The sequence below is a fragment of the Oratosquilla oratoria genome, chromosome 27 (assembly GCF_046742065.1).
Source record: "Oratosquilla oratoria isolate Oo_2021 chromosome 27, ASM4674206v1, whole genome shotgun sequence".
NCBI classification, from domain to species: Eukaryota; Metazoa; Arthropoda; class Malacostraca; order Stomatopoda; family Squillidae; genus Oratosquilla; species Oratosquilla oratoria.
In genome coordinates, this window is record NC_134803.1 from 52,377,467 (window position 1) to 52,395,460 (window position 17,994).

Below are 17,994 nucleotides of genomic sequence, written 5' to 3' on the forward strand. Positions count from 1 at the left end.
AAATATCAATAGAATTTTTATGTCCTTATTGTAGCCTAACAGAGTTGGCAACCCTAGTACTATTGTTATTACTCCTACACTGGCATTACCAATTACTGCGTACCATGAACAAATTCTCATGTCATTGGTGTAAGAATAGTATACATCACAGGTCACGCAAGGAAACTATTAATTAATGCCTACCGCTGTGGCCTCGTTATGCAATGTTGCCACACAACAGAACGGTTCATCTTTTTAATAAACGAATAACTGATCGTCACTGCGAGAAGGGGGTCTCCTCGATTATGTACACAATTTTGAGTGTTTAGTAATATATCCACTCGAAGCAATAACTGTTATTGTTGTTGTTGATGTAATTTAAGAGGCGTCAATTTTATGTTTCGAATGCACACGTGCAACCGACTCGGGCACGTCCATGGACTATTGCTAAGCTTTCAGTTGTAGTGGTGCGTTCAGTAGACGCGAACGGCGGCATCTGATACCGAATTTCCTTTTCCGGCCAAATTTTTTACATCTTGAAGTTACGGACAACACAAACAGTAAGTTCTGCAGGTTGTAATCATTACAATAAAAATGCGTTTGTTCAGGGCCTCCAAGAGAAATCTTTTTAGGCGGGACAAAACCCACATGGGGCCCCTAAGACTTGCAAAATTATTTTGAAAAAATGAGGCTAATTAATGTGCATCAAACTTCAACAAGAAGTGCTCATTTATTGATTGTATGAAACATTATGTTAAAACACATCGGTATTCAAGTAATTGACAATATTACCAATTTTTAACATGACTTATAAATGTTCATAGTAAAATATTTTCAAGGAAGAAATTAGAAAAAATAATTTGACTATTATATGAGCGCTTTTCTGGTTTTCTTATTTGCAAAATTTCTAATAACATTATCAAAATAAATTTGTCTGGCAATGCTAGACTCAATGCTTAATCTTGCTAGGTCAACAAGTCGAGTTTATGACATAGTTATGATAGTAGACCGCAAATAATTTCTTACAAGTTTAAGCTTGCTGAAGGATCTTGCAGTAGATGCTACTGTAGCTGAAATTATCAAGAATATTCTCAAGATAATACAAACATTTGGAAGTAATTCACACAATTTGTATTTTGTTAACAAATTTAGCAATTCTATAGGTTTCAGCTGTTTTTTCCAAAATTGGCCTTGTGTAGGCCTACAACTGGTAAATGTTGCATTTCTTCTGCAAGATCTTCATCAGCAAGGTCTGAAGGATACTGAGCTAACCTTGTTGCTTTTTTCTAGTTCACTTTTACACATTGTGGGATAAAAAAAAAAAAATCAGCCAACCTCTCAGCATTAAACCGTACAGTTAATCCAGCAACAACATTATCAATCAAAACATAAAACACAGTTTTTCTAAAATAAGCCTCTTCTGGGGAATCATCTGTGTCATTCATTTCTGCCATATTGGCTTCATTTGTACTTGTGTCATCATGCATCCTTGTTCTCTTCCGATCTACATGTCCACGTCCATGGCAGAATTTGATTTCCATCTTAATATTGAACGCAACCTTTTTGGCTTCATTCCAGATTTCCAGTTACTTTGTAATTTCATCAAATCTTCAAGAAGAGTTTCAATGTTAGACACCTCCACATCCAAAGTGAGATGCCTAGCTTGAATAACCTTGTTGCAAATACGTATTGCAGCCAAAATTTTGTACCAAACTGCCGACATTAGCACAGTATGCCAATACTGCATTTATTAAATTTCGCACGGACCGATATACATTCTCTCATTAGTTGCTAAACCGCATTTGACAGATAACGCTCTATACTTTCCCGCAATGTTTAAAATTGAAAGACGTAAAGGAAAATTAAGTTCAATGGACAGACTGGGACAGTAATCGTGAACGTCTCAAATTCGACAAAGCAGGCAAACATTCAAGTTCAACAAAAATAATTACTGCTAATAATGATCAATGCATCATATCAGGAAAATGCACTGCCAGCTATTCACATTAAAATACATCACACTAGCTTACCAAATCCTTGAGGCCAAACCAGTTACATCACCGGGATTAATTTAGCTACATTATTCAGAGTTTGTTAGTAACAAACACTCAAATGTTCCTTCAGTATCGGGCCCCTTCGTAGACCTCGGTTTCTGCTGGACCCCCCCCCCCCTCTCTCTCATAGGCCCTGCGTTTACTGCTTGATCCCACAGTTTATCAGTGTGTGCGCGTGTGTAATGCACTTGTCAATATAAAAATAATGCAAGTTCTATTAAACTGACTGGAAATTTCCTTGTTATTTTTTTTGTGATTTTTGTTTTTCTTGTAGGGACTGAGGAAGTGTGTGGAGAAGAGCTGACTGGTGTAAATCACTTATTTGCTAAGTTATGAAAATGTGACACTGGATTTTGAAAATATGAATAGAAGAGGACTTGTTTGTTGTACGGTATATGAAAGGTGGGGCTTGCTTGAAGCGAAGGGGGGGGGGCATATTATTGGAACACTCCATGCTCAGGGCTCGCAAATCTATCTTCTTGTAAACATTCGTCTATACCCACGAGCCCGATTAAATAAAACACAAGTGATTGAATAATTGTGAGTCATAAAGGCAATATAGTGTATGTGTGTGATTCACCATGGTCTTGGATCACGTGTTGGACTAGTGATCGACAGCTATTTCCCTCCCGGAAGAGAACTCAGAGCTCATATATGACCGATCTATGGGTAATGCTGTGACCTTACGCGCGCACACCCACCCAACTCCCCGCCCACGAGAGTTGGAGTAATGATTCACAGTGCAGCGATATTGAAATTATTTCAGTCCTGGGTGGGATTTGAAACCGGACCGCCGTAATGGCGGCCGGGAACTCTACCACTGCGCCATCGTGTGTGTGTGTGTAAAATAATGAGAAGTAAAAAAGATTAAAAACTAGAAATAGTGGGGAACTGTCTCGAAATCCACCCCTCAACATCTTTGTGCAAATATATGAAACTGAAGGATCAATGGTATTAAATATGACATCTGATTTCCATAATTTTGTAATGACTGCTGAATACACATTTTAAAAATCACATATTTCATACGTGTTGCGATTTTGTTACCAATGGAAATATGCCTTATTTTGATGTTTCTACCCGAAGCTGATGTTTATTTTTAACACAAAAATATATCCACGGAAACCTCAATGTTACCTGATGATCATACAATTATATCCAACTGACAGCAAGGTCATTCAGAATTATAAATTATAAATCACACACACATACTGTACACAGACGTCAAACAACAATTACAATCGTTGTCCTGTGATACGAGAACGCTTAGTGTACGCTGGACCTCGCATCCACCTCGTTTATATGATAGGACACTTCCTTTACCCTATCCCAATGGCTACGGACTCCGCTCCCAGCCGTTGTTCTGTGATCATGTGGTTGACACCGGCTTCGGGGTCATCAGGTTCAACCATGGGGCACTCCACAACTGGAAACGGCATCAGAAGCATGCTGGTCTAGCAATCGCTTAGTTGTGGGCTCGATTCCCGCACTCTTCCCCGATTCCCAGTAGTGACTGAGTTACCTGCCCCAACAGTCCCCAAAGCCGCAGTTACTCAGTGTCTCCTGGCGTATGCACCTTCATCACTGGACGCATAGTACCATCCCGAATTGGAGTGTTTCCGGCGCCGTGGAGTCAGGTGATATAAGAATGGAGGAGACTGCAAGAGACCATAAGGCCTACACTAAGCTGTTCCATGTCCCTTACCACCTGTCATCCCTATCCATAAAATTATCTCATCTCTTAAAACAACCCATTGTTTCTGCGCTCACTACATGGTTACTAAGTCTATTCCATTCGATAACCACTCTGTTAGTGAACCAATTCTTGCCTATTTCTTTCTTAAACCTAAATTTGTCTGACACAGAGGAGTGCACGGTACTCAAAGTAAAAGTGGGACAACGAGATTCGGCAGGCAATAGACACATATTCAATGGATTTGCTAACTGCTACCGGGCGCTGTTGTTTCCATTTCCGTGAGTGCGGGTGGCGAAGGAAAGTTGTTTATTTGTTTCTCTCGGTCGCTGTGTGTTTTTATCTTGCTAGAGGAAGCATTAGTATTTGTGGCACTAAAGCCATATTATGTACCATCACATAGATCTAATCTACTTCCTTTTGCTTTTTCAGTGTCGGGTCACGAAACTCCTACTGGCCAAGGTTCTCAAGAAGATCATCTAGATTCAAAATCTCTTATTACCAGAGACATGATCAAGCGTTGTCTTGAAGCAGACAAAGGCAAGGACGCTACGCTCAAGTCCTTCCGAGTCGACAACCTTACCAAGTTAGGTGACAACTACCTTGGCGTCTTGAAAAGTGTCTCCGTACAGTATCACCACCATGGAGAAGATTTCAACGTCAAGTACGTAGCCAAGGTCAACCCCCGACGGCCTAAGATGACTAAGATCACGTCAGAATTATTCATGAAAGAGATTGGTTTCTATAAAGAGGTCGGGCCGGCACTAAACCAACAACTGCAGAATGTCAACCTTCCGGCCTTGAGAATCCCCGAAGTTCCGTTTGTCCTAGAGGAGGAAGAAATTATATTTATGGAGGACCTACGCGAAAAGGGCTACAGGATGTTTAACCGCAGAGAGGAGCTGGATGAGGCTCACTACCTTCTCGTCGCAAAGGAAATGGCCAGGCTGCATGCGGCCTCCGTGCTTCTACAGAAGAACAGCAAGACAGACTTGGCAGCCCTATACCCATCTCTAGACGATCCCTTCATTAAAAAGGACATCGAATACCAAGAATTCATTGATGTCTTCACAGGGCTTGTCGGCACAGCTGGTCAGGTGGCCAAGAGGATTGACGGCTACGAGAAGGTCTCTCAATACCTGACAGACTATCTGGAACCCAAATGTATGAGTCTTTGGAATGAAATGGTCAAGGGACGAGAATCTTTTGTCACCATCAACCATGGAGATTTCTGGAACAATAACATTCTTTTCAAGTAAGAATTATTGTGTGTGTGTGTGTGTGTGTGTTACATGCTACATTTTTCACTATATGTTCACATTTATTCTAAACCTGTACATTTGATATTCAGGTACGATGACGGAGATGTACCGAAGGACCTGGTGATAGTAGATCTCCAGATGGTACAATGTGGAACCCCAGCATACGACCTCAATTATTTTTTGTACCCCAGCCTGAGCGAAACCAGCCGGCAGAGGGCTTTGGGGACCTTCCTTACGACTTACTACAACGCCTTCCAAGAGGTCCTTCTAGCTGGGGAGATCGAGATGCCCTTTTCTCTGAAGGATTTGGAGAAAGAGTATAGGGACCGCAACCTGCTGGGATATGTGACCTTATTCATGTTCATCCCAGCCTTAGTCAGGAAAGACGGGGAAGCCTTCAACCTGGACCAACTAGGAAAAGGAAGCGCACAGGACGCAATAAAAGAAAACGAAAACGATGTCATGCAGATGCTTGCTGATGATGAGGTTGTCAAGAGATTTGTTGATGCCTTCGACGGGATGATAGCAGGAGGGATAGTTGAGCTCGATTGATGGGTGACATTTCTTCATTGGGTAGGGGGTGATCTTCCGCTTCCGAAATAGCAAATGCATTTTGGAAAAAAACAAATACTACGTTCAATGGCCACACATTTTCTTGTTAACTGGAGTGTCTGCAAGTCTGTGAACTCGGTTTCATTGAAGAATCTGTGGATTGCCACATGTATGCAAAGGACATCAGTGTAGCCAGTCCTCTATTGAACACTGCACACATACACACTACACTTATATCAATGGGAAGACCTGGAAAAATGTGAGGATCCTACGCCATGAGGCGTTGAGTAGTTGTAGTCGAAGCCGCCACCTTTGCCCTATTGTGCGCTTCTTGGACTGTTGGGGCAATCACTGCCGGGAATCGGAGAGGTGTACGGGATTCGAATCCGCAATTGAGTGTGATACCAGCATGTTTTGGGTGACGCCACCAACGTAAGAACATACATACTAACATTTAAGAAATCTCTTACCCTCTTACCAGCCGCCTGGTAGGATTATCTCCTGTCAGCCAGTGGTCCTCGTTTCCTAATTTCTCTCCATCTTTATCTCTGTAGACTTCATTTTGCAGTATCTCTGTAAGATCTTCTCCTCGAATCGCCAAAGCTTCCTTAACTCCTTCCATCCATCTTTTTCTAGGTTTGCCCACCGGTCTTCCACCTTCCGGCCGCATATGAAGTACAGCCCTGGGCAGTCTCCCATCGTCCATCCTCTGCATATGTCCATACCATCTCAGGCGATTTTCTTCTATATGTTCCAGTATATTCTTTACATTCAATTCTGCTCTTATGTCCATGTTTCTCAATCGGTCCAGTCTAGACACTCTTTTGATTTTCCTCAGAACTTTCATTTCTGCTGCAACGATTTTACTCTTTGTTTTGCTCGCCAGCGTCCATGTTTCTGACCCATAAAGCAAAATTGGTCTCAGTACTGTTGCATACATCAGCACCTTACATTTTCTAGGGACAGTGCGGTCTCTGAACAACACCGAAAGCATACCAAGAAACCTCAAGGTGGGAAAATAGGCCACTTTCCCAAACACGTTAGACGCGTGGGAGGCGTCGCGATTGGGAAATAGTCGAGGTCCAAAACCACGAAGGTTTTTGAAAAGAGAAATGACGATTGCCAGAAGACTCCAGGTAGCTGGAATGAGAAGAGCAATACAGTTCCTATTGGACCCTGCCGCCATCGAGTTGGACCAAAGGTATGGTTCATTTAATTCCACTGTAAAGTTCTGCAGAGTGCCACCTTGTCGGAGCGGAACTTGTTAGGAATATATATGTATATACAGGGTGTCCCAAAAAATGTACTCTTTGACTTCCCAGTACTCATGCATTTTGTGTTCAAGTAGGTGTTTACTGACATAGATACAATCCGAAGGTATTAAATTATATTCAGAAAAATGAAATGTTGTAGAAATGATTATTTAATGCCATTTAGAATTATTTAACACAAAATGCATTTGTACTGGGAAGTCAGAGTGAGTACATTTTTAGGACACCCTGTATATACGTATGTATCAATAAAAATATATTGAATAAATATCGGGTGCCGAGTACTTCACTGCTGAACAAAGGTCTCTCCCAGCCTCATCTATAAATAGCACGGCTGAGCAAACTTATAAAGTAAAAGCATGTCGACAGAAGACCTTTTGGTCCATAACTAGGTCGGATGCGAAAACGATAAGTAGATAATGATAATAAACAAACGGATAATTAATGAATATTAGAAATAAATGACAGGCATTACAGCATTTTGCTTGGGTGTTTATCTAAATGTATCTTAAAACTTCGAACGGTACTACATTACACTGCCTCTGCAGGAAGTTTATTCCATTCACTTACTACATGGTTGGCGAAGTTGTTTCTACCCACTTCAAAATAAAATCTTCCTCACCGTTTGACACCATTATTTCTTGTCTGATTCGGATTAAATGTGAAAAATTCGTCACTCTTGATGTTTTCAATTCACTTTGGAATCTTATCTGTATCAAATCGCCCCTGAGTTTTTTTTTTTTTTTCTGGGGGGGGGGTTGCAAATAGATTCATGTTTTGGTCGATTTTCTGATATTTGGAATCAGTTTTGTGGCTCGTTCTTGTACTTTTTTCCAATCTGTCAATGTCTTTAATGAGATTCGGTGACCATATGAAAACAGCATATTCCAAATATGAACGAACTGATTGTTTACGACAGGAGGACTCAAAATCAAAAGATCGCTCAGTCAATCCTAGAATCTAATTTGCTTTCTCTGAGGCGGAAATGCACTTCTAGCCACGTCACTCCTGCAAACTTCTCTATCTCGTCTCCCCACCTGCCTGGTCTTCCATCTCGTGGCGTCCAGTCATTTTAGACACTTCCTTCATCAGACATCCTCCCTTTTAGCTGATCTACTTTTCCAGTTCCTTTTCCACCCCTTTATCATTTCAAAAATAAAAAAAAAAGTATAATAATACAAAATCAAATACAACGTTCTTATCTACCCTCTGTAAATGTGAAAATGAAAACGGTATATCCAAGAAATGCAACCATGACTATGGCGGGCAGGGTTGGACATCGGGAGCTGTGTTGATAAGGAAATCCTTGTTTATATCGAACAGATCTTGCACGAAGGATGAGGCAAAGCTCAGTTTGCACGCACTCATAGCCACATAATGAAGGAGACTGCGAGAGACCCTAAGGCCTACACTAAGCAGTTCCATGTCCCTTATCACCTGTCATCCCTATCCATAAACTCATCTTCCCTTAAACCAACGAAATGTTTCGGCGTTCAATTCATTGCTACGAAGTTTATTTCATTCGTTAACCACTATAACGATTAGACAACTTTATGGATGGGGATGACAGCTGGTGATGGATACGGAGCTGCCTAGTGTAGGCCCTATGGTCTCTTGCAGTCTCCTTCATGCTTATGTTCTTATAACAATATTGTTGATGGCCTGCTATCTTGATATTTACTCTTAGTTTATCATTAATGGTACTACACTGATCTGGTACTCACTCATACTATTTTTTGATACCTTTTAGCAATATTTTGTTGTTCCTGATGCATAATGCAGTGTTCCTTATTGTGATGATGCTCAAGTTTTGGTCTCAATATCCTACGTGTTACGTACATTTTAGTAGTAGTAGCAAATCTACAATAATGTTTTCGCGTTATATGTGTACTGATTGGTGTTACTCATGAATGTCCATAGTTCCTTTAACCCTTTTGTAGGTTGTCTGTGTAACTTAGTGTAGAAAAACAGCCTAATGAGGACCACAATGGAAATATGCTTACATGCTTTTTTTGTGTTATCCTGAGCAATTGTAATTGCTATTTCGAAATGTGTGTTCTTTTCATTATCTGAACTTCATGTGTATTGATTTAATGCCAAATAAAATAATTATTATTACTATTATTACCATTATCATTATTATATTGGTAAACCAGTTCTTGCCTATTTCGTTCTTAAACCTAAATTTGTCCAATTACTACTAATCCATTACTACCAGGACACATTATTAGGTGGGATGTTTGTAATTGTATAGGATTCCACAGAATATGTTTAATGATGCGTTTTAGCAGAAGCTGTGTAGCAAGAAAGCGATATGACAGCCTCCCAAACCAAAATGGACGGTAGAACCCATGTTCTCATGAAAAAGGTCAAAAGACTCGACAAATCACCTGCATTTTGTCTTATTATATATATATATATATATATATATATATATATGAAAGAGAAATGGGTGGGGAAGGGCAAACGAAGATGTGTTGGGAATAAAGTTTATTTCCCTAACATTGCGACCAACTTGGTCTTTTTCAGAGGACTTGAAGAAGACCAAGTTGGTCGCAACGTTAGGGCAATAAAGTCTATTCCCAACACATATTCTTTTTCTCTTCCCCACCCATTTCTCTCTCATTTGTCTCAAATAATTTATATATATATATATATATATATATATATATATATATATATATATATGTATATATATATATATATATATATATATAAAGAGATGGGTGGACCCAAGATACACGAAATGGCGAACCTTTACACCATGCCTGTAGGTGAACACATGCCAAACACTGATGAGAAAAAATGGTTCAACAGAAAGCGTGAGATAGCAAAATCAGAGAAAATGCATGGTCGCGTCGGAGAGAGAGGAGAACTATGGGGAGAAAAGATAAAGACACCGGGAATGAATTAGCACGAACTGGAAGAGAGCAAGAACGAAACGTGGAATGTGATGCGAAAAGGGAACCCAAAGTTGAAAGAATCTGCAAATTGGCCTAAAATATGAAAAAAGATATAAGCGCAGATTGAATGAACAAGTGTTCCTAATCTGTGTCCACCGGCCGCGGGTTCAAGTGGATAATATGAAGATAATTTCGATAATTGGTTTCATGATGGCTTTCAGGGTTACATCACACAATACCAATATAACACCCATGGTCAAACAGCTGTCTCGTTAATCTATGACACGTGCTTTTGTCACGCCATAATACATACATAATATATATATATATATATATATTATATATATTTATTATATATATATTATATATATATATACATATACATACATATATGTATACATGCATATACATACATATATGTATACATGCATATACTGTACATACATATATGTATATATAAATAAACATACATATATGTATATATACATATACATGTATATATGTTAGTGAATTTAGGGAGCAGGTTTTCATCAAGACATTTTCTATTGAAAATCACAGCATACTCAGCGTTCGTGATCTTTTTCTTAACACTTTCAATTCTTCTAATAATTCTCTTCTTAGAACTTGGTAAATTATAAATAATATTTCCAATGGAGTCCATTGTGGAAATAAAAACTAGAACTTAACGACGTTTCGCCTATACCTTAGGCATCTTCTGGTAAATTTTATTTTCTAAAGATACATACATGTTTATAAATACAAAAAGTTACAAAATATGAAATACTAGGAGAGATGGTGATGCAAGAGTGCTGCCGGACTTTTCATCTTCGTGGCGCGACGTGGGATGCCCCGAAAAGTTCCAAATGTCCGCACATATTTTGCTGTATGTTGATATTTGGCATATGGTTTTTGATCAAAACTGCCTCCAAACATTTTAATTTTCTTTTGTCGTTGGTCTTTGAAATTATGACTTTTTTTTCGTTTAATTGGTCTAGTGATATGATTGTGTTGTTTGTTTTTGTGATGTGATTTTTGATAGCGCCGTTTTGCATGTGAAATGTCCTTACTAATAATGGATTCACAATGACAGACATCGACAAAGAGATTGAAATTAATATGGAAAAAGCCAATAGCAACAGTATCAAGGTAGATAATAAGGTGAATAAATTAAACATTTTTTACCAAAATACAATGTCACCTGCATACAAAACAGATGAAAAAGTACTAAAACACATAATATACAAGAACTGTAAACCCAAAAAACAAGAGGATAAACTTAATTTAATTATTTATTATCGCAATCCGAAAACTTCGTCTCTTGTTATGAAAAATAATATGACTGCCACTAGAGACAAATTAAAACAAGACCACGTTGTGTATAAGTACTCATGCAATATTAACAAAGACGGTGTGCTTTGCAACGAAGAGTACATAGGCCACACAACGCAAACATTAACACAAAGACTGACATTTCACATGCAAAACGGCGCTATCAAAAATCACATCACAAAAACACACAACACTATCATATCACGAGACCAATTAAACGAAAACACAGTCATAATTTCAAAGACCAACGACAAAAGAAAATTAAAATGTTTGGAGGCAGTTTTGATCAAAAACCATATGCCAAATATCAACATACAGCAAAATATGTGCGGACATTTGGAACTTTTCGGGGCATCCCACGTCGCGCCACGAAGATGAAAAGTCCGGCAGCACTCTTGCATCACCATCTCTCCTAGTATTTCATATTTTGTAACTTTTTGTATTTATAAACATGTATGTATCTTTAGAAAATAAAATTTACCAGAAGATGCCTAAGGTATAGGCGAAACGTCGTTAAGTTCTAGTTTTTATTTCCACAATGGACTCCATTGGAAATATTATTTATAATTTACCAAGTTCTAAGAAGAGAATTATTAGAAGAATTGAAAGTGTTAAGAAAAATATCACGAACGCTGAGTATGCTGTGATTTTCAATAGAAAATGTCATGTATATATGTATATATACATGTTGATGAAGGTGGAAAAAGAAGTCACGGGTCTAGTTCCGAGTTCCTGAGTTTATTCCTGACCGGTTTCGCTCTACGCTTCTTCAGAGGAATGTGACTCTGGAGTGAAGCTGGCGGTATACATAGTCTGAGTAAGACCGCGTTCCCTCCTTGGAGGTGGGTTACGTTTGGTTGTACAATGGTTTTTAATACAATGAACAATATTGATAATAAAGTATACAATAAATTGTTGTGATGTTATTATAAAACAGCTCCGGTGTGTGTGGAATGTTGATCGAGGGTGTAACATTGTAAGTGAGTGGTGTAAATATGTGGGAATCCTAAAAAGTGTCATAAGATAACTTATAGTATTAAAAAATATAAAGATAAATATCCAGATAAAATAAAATGAATTTATATTTGTATTTGTATTTTTATTTTCATTTTATTTCATTCATTTTATTTTATCTGGATATTTATCTTTATATTATTTAATACTATAAGTTATCTTATGACACTTTTTAGGATTCCCACATATTTACACCACTCACTTACAATGTTACACCCTCGATCAACATTCCACACACACCGGAGCTGTTTTATAATAACATCACAACAATTTATTGTATACTTTATTATCAATATTGTTCATTGTATTAAAAACCATTGTACAACCAAACGTAACCCACCTCCAAGGAGGACTATGTATACCGCCAGCTTCACTCCAGAGTCACATTCCTCTGAAGAAGCATAGAGCGAAACCGGTCAGGAATAAACTCAGGAACTCGGAACTAGACCCGTGACTTCTTTTTCCACCTTCATCAACTTGTCAATATGTACCAACATATATATACATATACATATATGTATATATACATATACATACATATATGTATATATACATATACATATATGTATATATACATATACATACATATATGTATATATACATATACATACATATATGTATATATACATATACATACATATATGTATATATACATGTATGTATACATACATATATGTATGTATACATACACATACATACATATATGTATGTATACATATACATACATATATTAATATAAACATATACATACATATATGTATATATGCATATACATACATATATGTATATATATATATATATATTGGTGTGTTTCGGTAGCAGGTTCTCATGTAGACAATTTTGATTGAAGTTCACAGCAGCTTTTGCGTTCACGACTTTTTTGCTGAGAAGCTCTACATCTCTGATGATGGAACGGTGAGGAATGGGTAGCTCCCATTAAAGTTGCCCGAAAGACATAGAAAGTTCTTGTAGATGAAGAACACTATATTAAAACAAGCTTTCGACCTACATAGGTCATCTTCAGGTTATGGTACAGGCAAAGAAGGGAACAGTTTATATACGGAACTAAATACAGAATGGAAGAAAAGCAGGAACTTGATTGGTCGACGATGGCCAATAGGGATCCCTATTGGCCTGCCTCGACCAATCACGTTCCTCCTTTTCTTCCATTCTGTATTTAGTTCCCCCATATAACCTGTTCCCTTCTTTGCCTGGCACTCTTTTCCGCGACTCTGTATGGACAGGTCCTTCTCGTTGCGCTTCGACTCGCCGAACTCGTCGTTTTTAGCCACGGTTACCCTAGTCACTAGCTCTGACCGTGCGCTAACGTTATTTTCTAACGAAAGTACTGCTAACCGAGGTAATTCCCCCTTCTTTCGTGGAATCTCGCTCTGGCAGGATTATGCCCTAGATAACTCTCACTGCACGATCGTGTAGCCAGTGTTTTTTTAAAATCACCTTTACGGCGGGAGAGGAGGGAACCCTTCATCAAAGTCCGGTCATTTCGCACGCTCTATGTGCCCCGGGCCAACGTATTCGATCGATTGCCGCTAGGTAGACAGGTCTCGTAAAGCGAATCGGCACCAACCGCTCTAAACGCCCTTGCCCCCTGCCCTTTAAATTTCCGCCATATTAATTTTTTTTTCGAGTTGTTGTGGATTGATAGGATATTTACGGTTAGGATTCTTTTTTCGTTATCAGTGCCGCCATGGCGGACACTGATTCATGGACCTGCGTGTCCAAGAAGCGTCGCTGCGCTCCGAGTTCGCCGGCTCCATTGAGTAGCGAAGCTGCCGTTGTGATGGCCCCAGCTAGCACTAAGGGTGGCAAGCTCCCCACGTTCAAGGTCGTACCCTCGGCAGGGTACGACACTGCCTTTGAAGTGGTGAGAGCACTGGAGAAGGGCCCTCTCCGCGGTCAGCTCTTGTCCCTTCGACCCCTCGGCGACGGTAGCGTGCTTCTGTTACCAAGCAGCTATGACGTTGTCGAGGAGTTGGACAGGACCAAGACGCTCAATGGTAAGCCGTTGAACTTGGAGCGGCTTAACCCTGAAGACCGGAAGCATCGTCTCGTGGTACACGATTACCACACCTCTTTCGAGACCGAGGTTATTGAGGACCATCCTCAGGTAATCGCGGCCACGAGAATGCGCCGGTGGGACAAGCGTCCGACACGCCAGGTCCTTATAACTGTGAAAGGCGAACCTTTTAACACTATTGACCTGAGTTGGTATGGCAGGCATGATGTACGAACGTACATCCCTGATCCTCTCCGCTGTTTTAAGTGTCAGCGCTACGGTCATCACCAGGCGAGGTGCACAGCTAAGCAGCACAGGTGCGGAATTTGTAGCATGCCTCATGCCACGGAGACTTGTCTCGACAAGTTCAAAGCTGGCACTGAGACTGTTCCAAAGTGTCCGAACTGTGGGAAGAAGCACCACGCCTGGAATACCGGGTGCGCAGTGCGTCAAATGCAGGCCATTGCCTCAAAGGAGAGGACAGAGAAACAGCAGGACTTCATACCTGCCCCCCCCCCAGGAACATTTGTATGGGGCAGCAGGAAACACTCTCCTGCCACTGCACCACCTACACACAGTGCTCCTGATTTGAACAATCAGGCGCACTTCCCAACATTGAAGACAGCTCCCACACAGACACAACCAGCTCCCAAAAAGGCCGCTCCCACCTCCAAACCCGTGCCCACCTCCAAACCTGCACCCATCTCCAAATCCACACCTGCCTCTAATCCCAACCCTAAATCTAAAGCCAAACCCACGCCCCCCGTACCAACCCCACGAGCACAGGACCGACGGTCCTCTCCACCTGAATATCCGTCCGATGGATAATGACTGGCGTCGTTGCTGCTGTCGCCACGACTTTTGGCGATGATGACACAGGCAAGATGCTGGAGTTGGTGAACATGTCCGTAAAGAATGTGCTCAAGCTCCTAAAAGAGAAGAGGAATCCAAGGCGAAAGGAGAGGACTCCCTCCCCCTCCCCTGCCTCTTCCACCACTTCTTCCTCTTCCTCAACCTCCTCCTCCCTCTCCCCTTCCACTTCCCCCAAGCCTGCCACACCCGCCTTCACCATTGGGAAAGACACGCCCACTTCATCTAAGCCCAGGAGAGTGTCTTCTGCTAGGCCCCAACGCCAATTTGCATTGAGGCTTGAAGACTCCTCTTCTGATGAGGAGGAAAAGGCGTCCACTGTTTCAAAGTCGCAACCCATCTTGTCCTCTAACCGGGAAGAACAAGATGAGACCGTCATGGAAACTGACAGGGAAGAACATCGCCCTGTTCAATAATCACTTGAGGTTGCTACAGTGGAACCTTAACGGGTTCCGCAGTAAAAGTTCGTATCTCCTTGCGCTTGCGCAAGAGCATGATTACGATATCATGCTTCTCCAAGAGACATTGGTGAGCGACGAGGTGCGATTTCCGGGATATCGCATCTTTTCCCTCCCTCGTTCACTCACTGCTAGGGGGTGCATGATCTTAGTCAAATCATGTGGGGATGGTGTAGAAGTTCTTGCGGTTCGACTTCATCGGGCCCACGAAACGTACACCATCTACAACATATACAGGGGCCTGAGAGCGGAACTGGACCTTGGAGAAGTATGTACTCTTGCTGCGGACAGGCTCCTCATCATAGGAGGGGACTTCAACGCCCACCATGATATTTTGATGTCGTCCCATGGGCCCAATGTCGCTGGGCACCACTTAAGTTCAGTATTAGATGAATGCCCTGACATTGCGTTGTTGAATGATGGAAATCCGACGCACGTGCAAGGTGGACGACTTGATCTGACTTTGGCGACGGCCACTCTCCTCCCTAGGGTAACCTGGGAGGTGCATCCTATTGTCACTAGCGATCACTTCGGTGTCTCGGTGCACATACGGGATTCACCACCCATACCAGCTGTATTACCTGTTCCCAGGTGGAAGACAGCTTTGGCAAACTGGCCAGTGTTTGAGAAGTCTGTTGAAGAATGGGCAGCATCCTACGTCCCACCACAGGACGTGGAAACGTTGGAAGCTGACTTTTCTGCAGCCATTCAGGTGGCTGCCAACAGAGCCATCCCAAAGACTCGCCAGTCCCCCAGAGAACATAAGAACAGCTGGTATTATACCCCCGAGGTGAGAGAGGCCAACCATCGGGTGAACATGCTTAGGCGTGTTTTCCGACGGCACCGAACTCAGACCAATTTGGCCAACTTGCGCGCTGCAGTACATGACGCTCACGTCATAGCTGCAGATGCCAGAAGAGCTAAATTTCTTGAATGGTGTGAGGGCTTTACTGCTCACACCTCCCTAGCAGAGCTGTGGTCTAAGCTCCGTAGGGCTACTGGCAGGACTCAACCACGACGCACTCATCATGCCCCTGATGCTGAGGCGAAGCGGCTGGTGCAGGAGTTTGTCTCTCGCTCCAGCAGCACCTCACTCCCGCAGTGTGTTCAAGACACATTGCAGGACCTCCAAGGAGTGAGGCGCCATGGTGTTGAGGACATGGTGAGTCGGTCGGATGATACTGACGCTAGCTTTACGCTTCAGGAGCTACGGGTCACGCACAAGACCAGCTCAGACACGGCACCTGGAGAGGACCTCATCACCTATTCCATGCTGGCCCACCTTGGGCCAGCGGGTGACGAGGCACTTCTAAGGGTGATAAACGCGTCTTGGAGGACTGGCAAGCTACCAACAGCCTGGAAGACGGCAATCATAACGCCAATTCCAAAGCCAAAGGAACCTAGTGCTTACCGCCCCATCAGCCTGACAAGCTGCATGGGCAAGACAGCAGAGAGGATGGTGCTAAACAGGCTGCTGTGGAAACTGGGCCCATTGCATGAGCATATCCATGCTTACTGCAAAGGCACTGGCACAGGAAACAGTATAGCAACACTCCTCAATGCTGTCAGTGGAACACCGTCCATTGTGGTCTTTTTGGATTTGGAAAAGGCGTTTGAGCTGTGATATTAGACACCCTTGCTCGCAAGGGCGTAAAAGGCAAGCTGCTTTCTTGGATTGCTGACTATCTCAGTCACCGGTCTGCGAAAGTACGCTTTCAAGGTCACATATCAGAGGCCAGAATGTTGGAGAATGGCACTCCACAGAGGGGGGTCCTCAGCCCCACTCTGTTCAATGTGCTCGTCTCCAACATTCTGGAACTACCTCTACCACAGGGGTGCAAGGTCATCTGCTATGCAGATGACATTGCGCTCTTAATTACTGGGAAACGGCAGTGCTTCAACAGGGCTCAGCGCTGTTTAAGCACTGTGGCAACGGAATGTAGCAGGTTGGGGTTAAAGATCTCCCCTACAAAGTCGAAAGCTATGGCACTGAGACTCAGGACAGAGGGGAAGCACCTCACCATCCAGGACCTTAGGCTGGACTGGGTTCACCAGTATCAGTACCAAGGCCACACACACTCATACATTGAGTCACCCCCTCTTTTCTTATAATTTTACGTATTAGATGTACCAATTAATTACATAGAACCAGCTATATCTAGAAGGGTGCATTCACTGAGATGTGCATGCACATTTCATATGCGTGTGCACATCTTGTGAATGTATGAGTGTGTGTGGTTGGGCCCACACACACTCATATGTAATATCACCCCCCAAACGGGCTCACATCTAAAGCCCGTGGTAGCCTCACTCCCAAATTACTTAGACTAGACTAGACTTTGCCTGTACCATAACCTGAAGATGACCTATGTAGGTCGAAAGCTTGTTTTAATAAAGTGTTCTTCATCTACAAGAACTTTCTATGTCTTTCGGACAACTTTAATGGGAGCTACCCATTGCTCACCGTTCCATCATCAGAGATGTAGAACTTCTCAGCAAAAAAGTCGTGAACGCAGAAGCTGCTGTGAACTTCAATCAACATATATATACATATATGTATACATACATATATACATATATGTATATATGCAT

The 17,994-nt window shown here is 41.7% G+C and overlaps 2 protein-coding genes across 3 annotated transcripts in view; one reads left to right on the forward strand and one right to left on the reverse strand.

The window, feature by feature from the left end:
- Window positions 1-17,994, reverse strand: part of LOC143040067 (uncharacterized) — a 127,028-nt gene that overhangs the window by 89,782 nt on the left and 19,252 nt on the right. The window lies entirely within an intron of this gene.
- On the forward strand, window positions 418-5,545 carry LOC143040065 (uncharacterized). The gene is made up of 3 exons (XM_076210706.1): window positions 418-539; window positions 4,159-4,981; window positions 5,078-5,545. Coding segments are annotated over exons 1-3 (1,287 nt in total). The 5' UTR covers window positions 418-538; the 3' UTR covers window positions 5,541-5,545.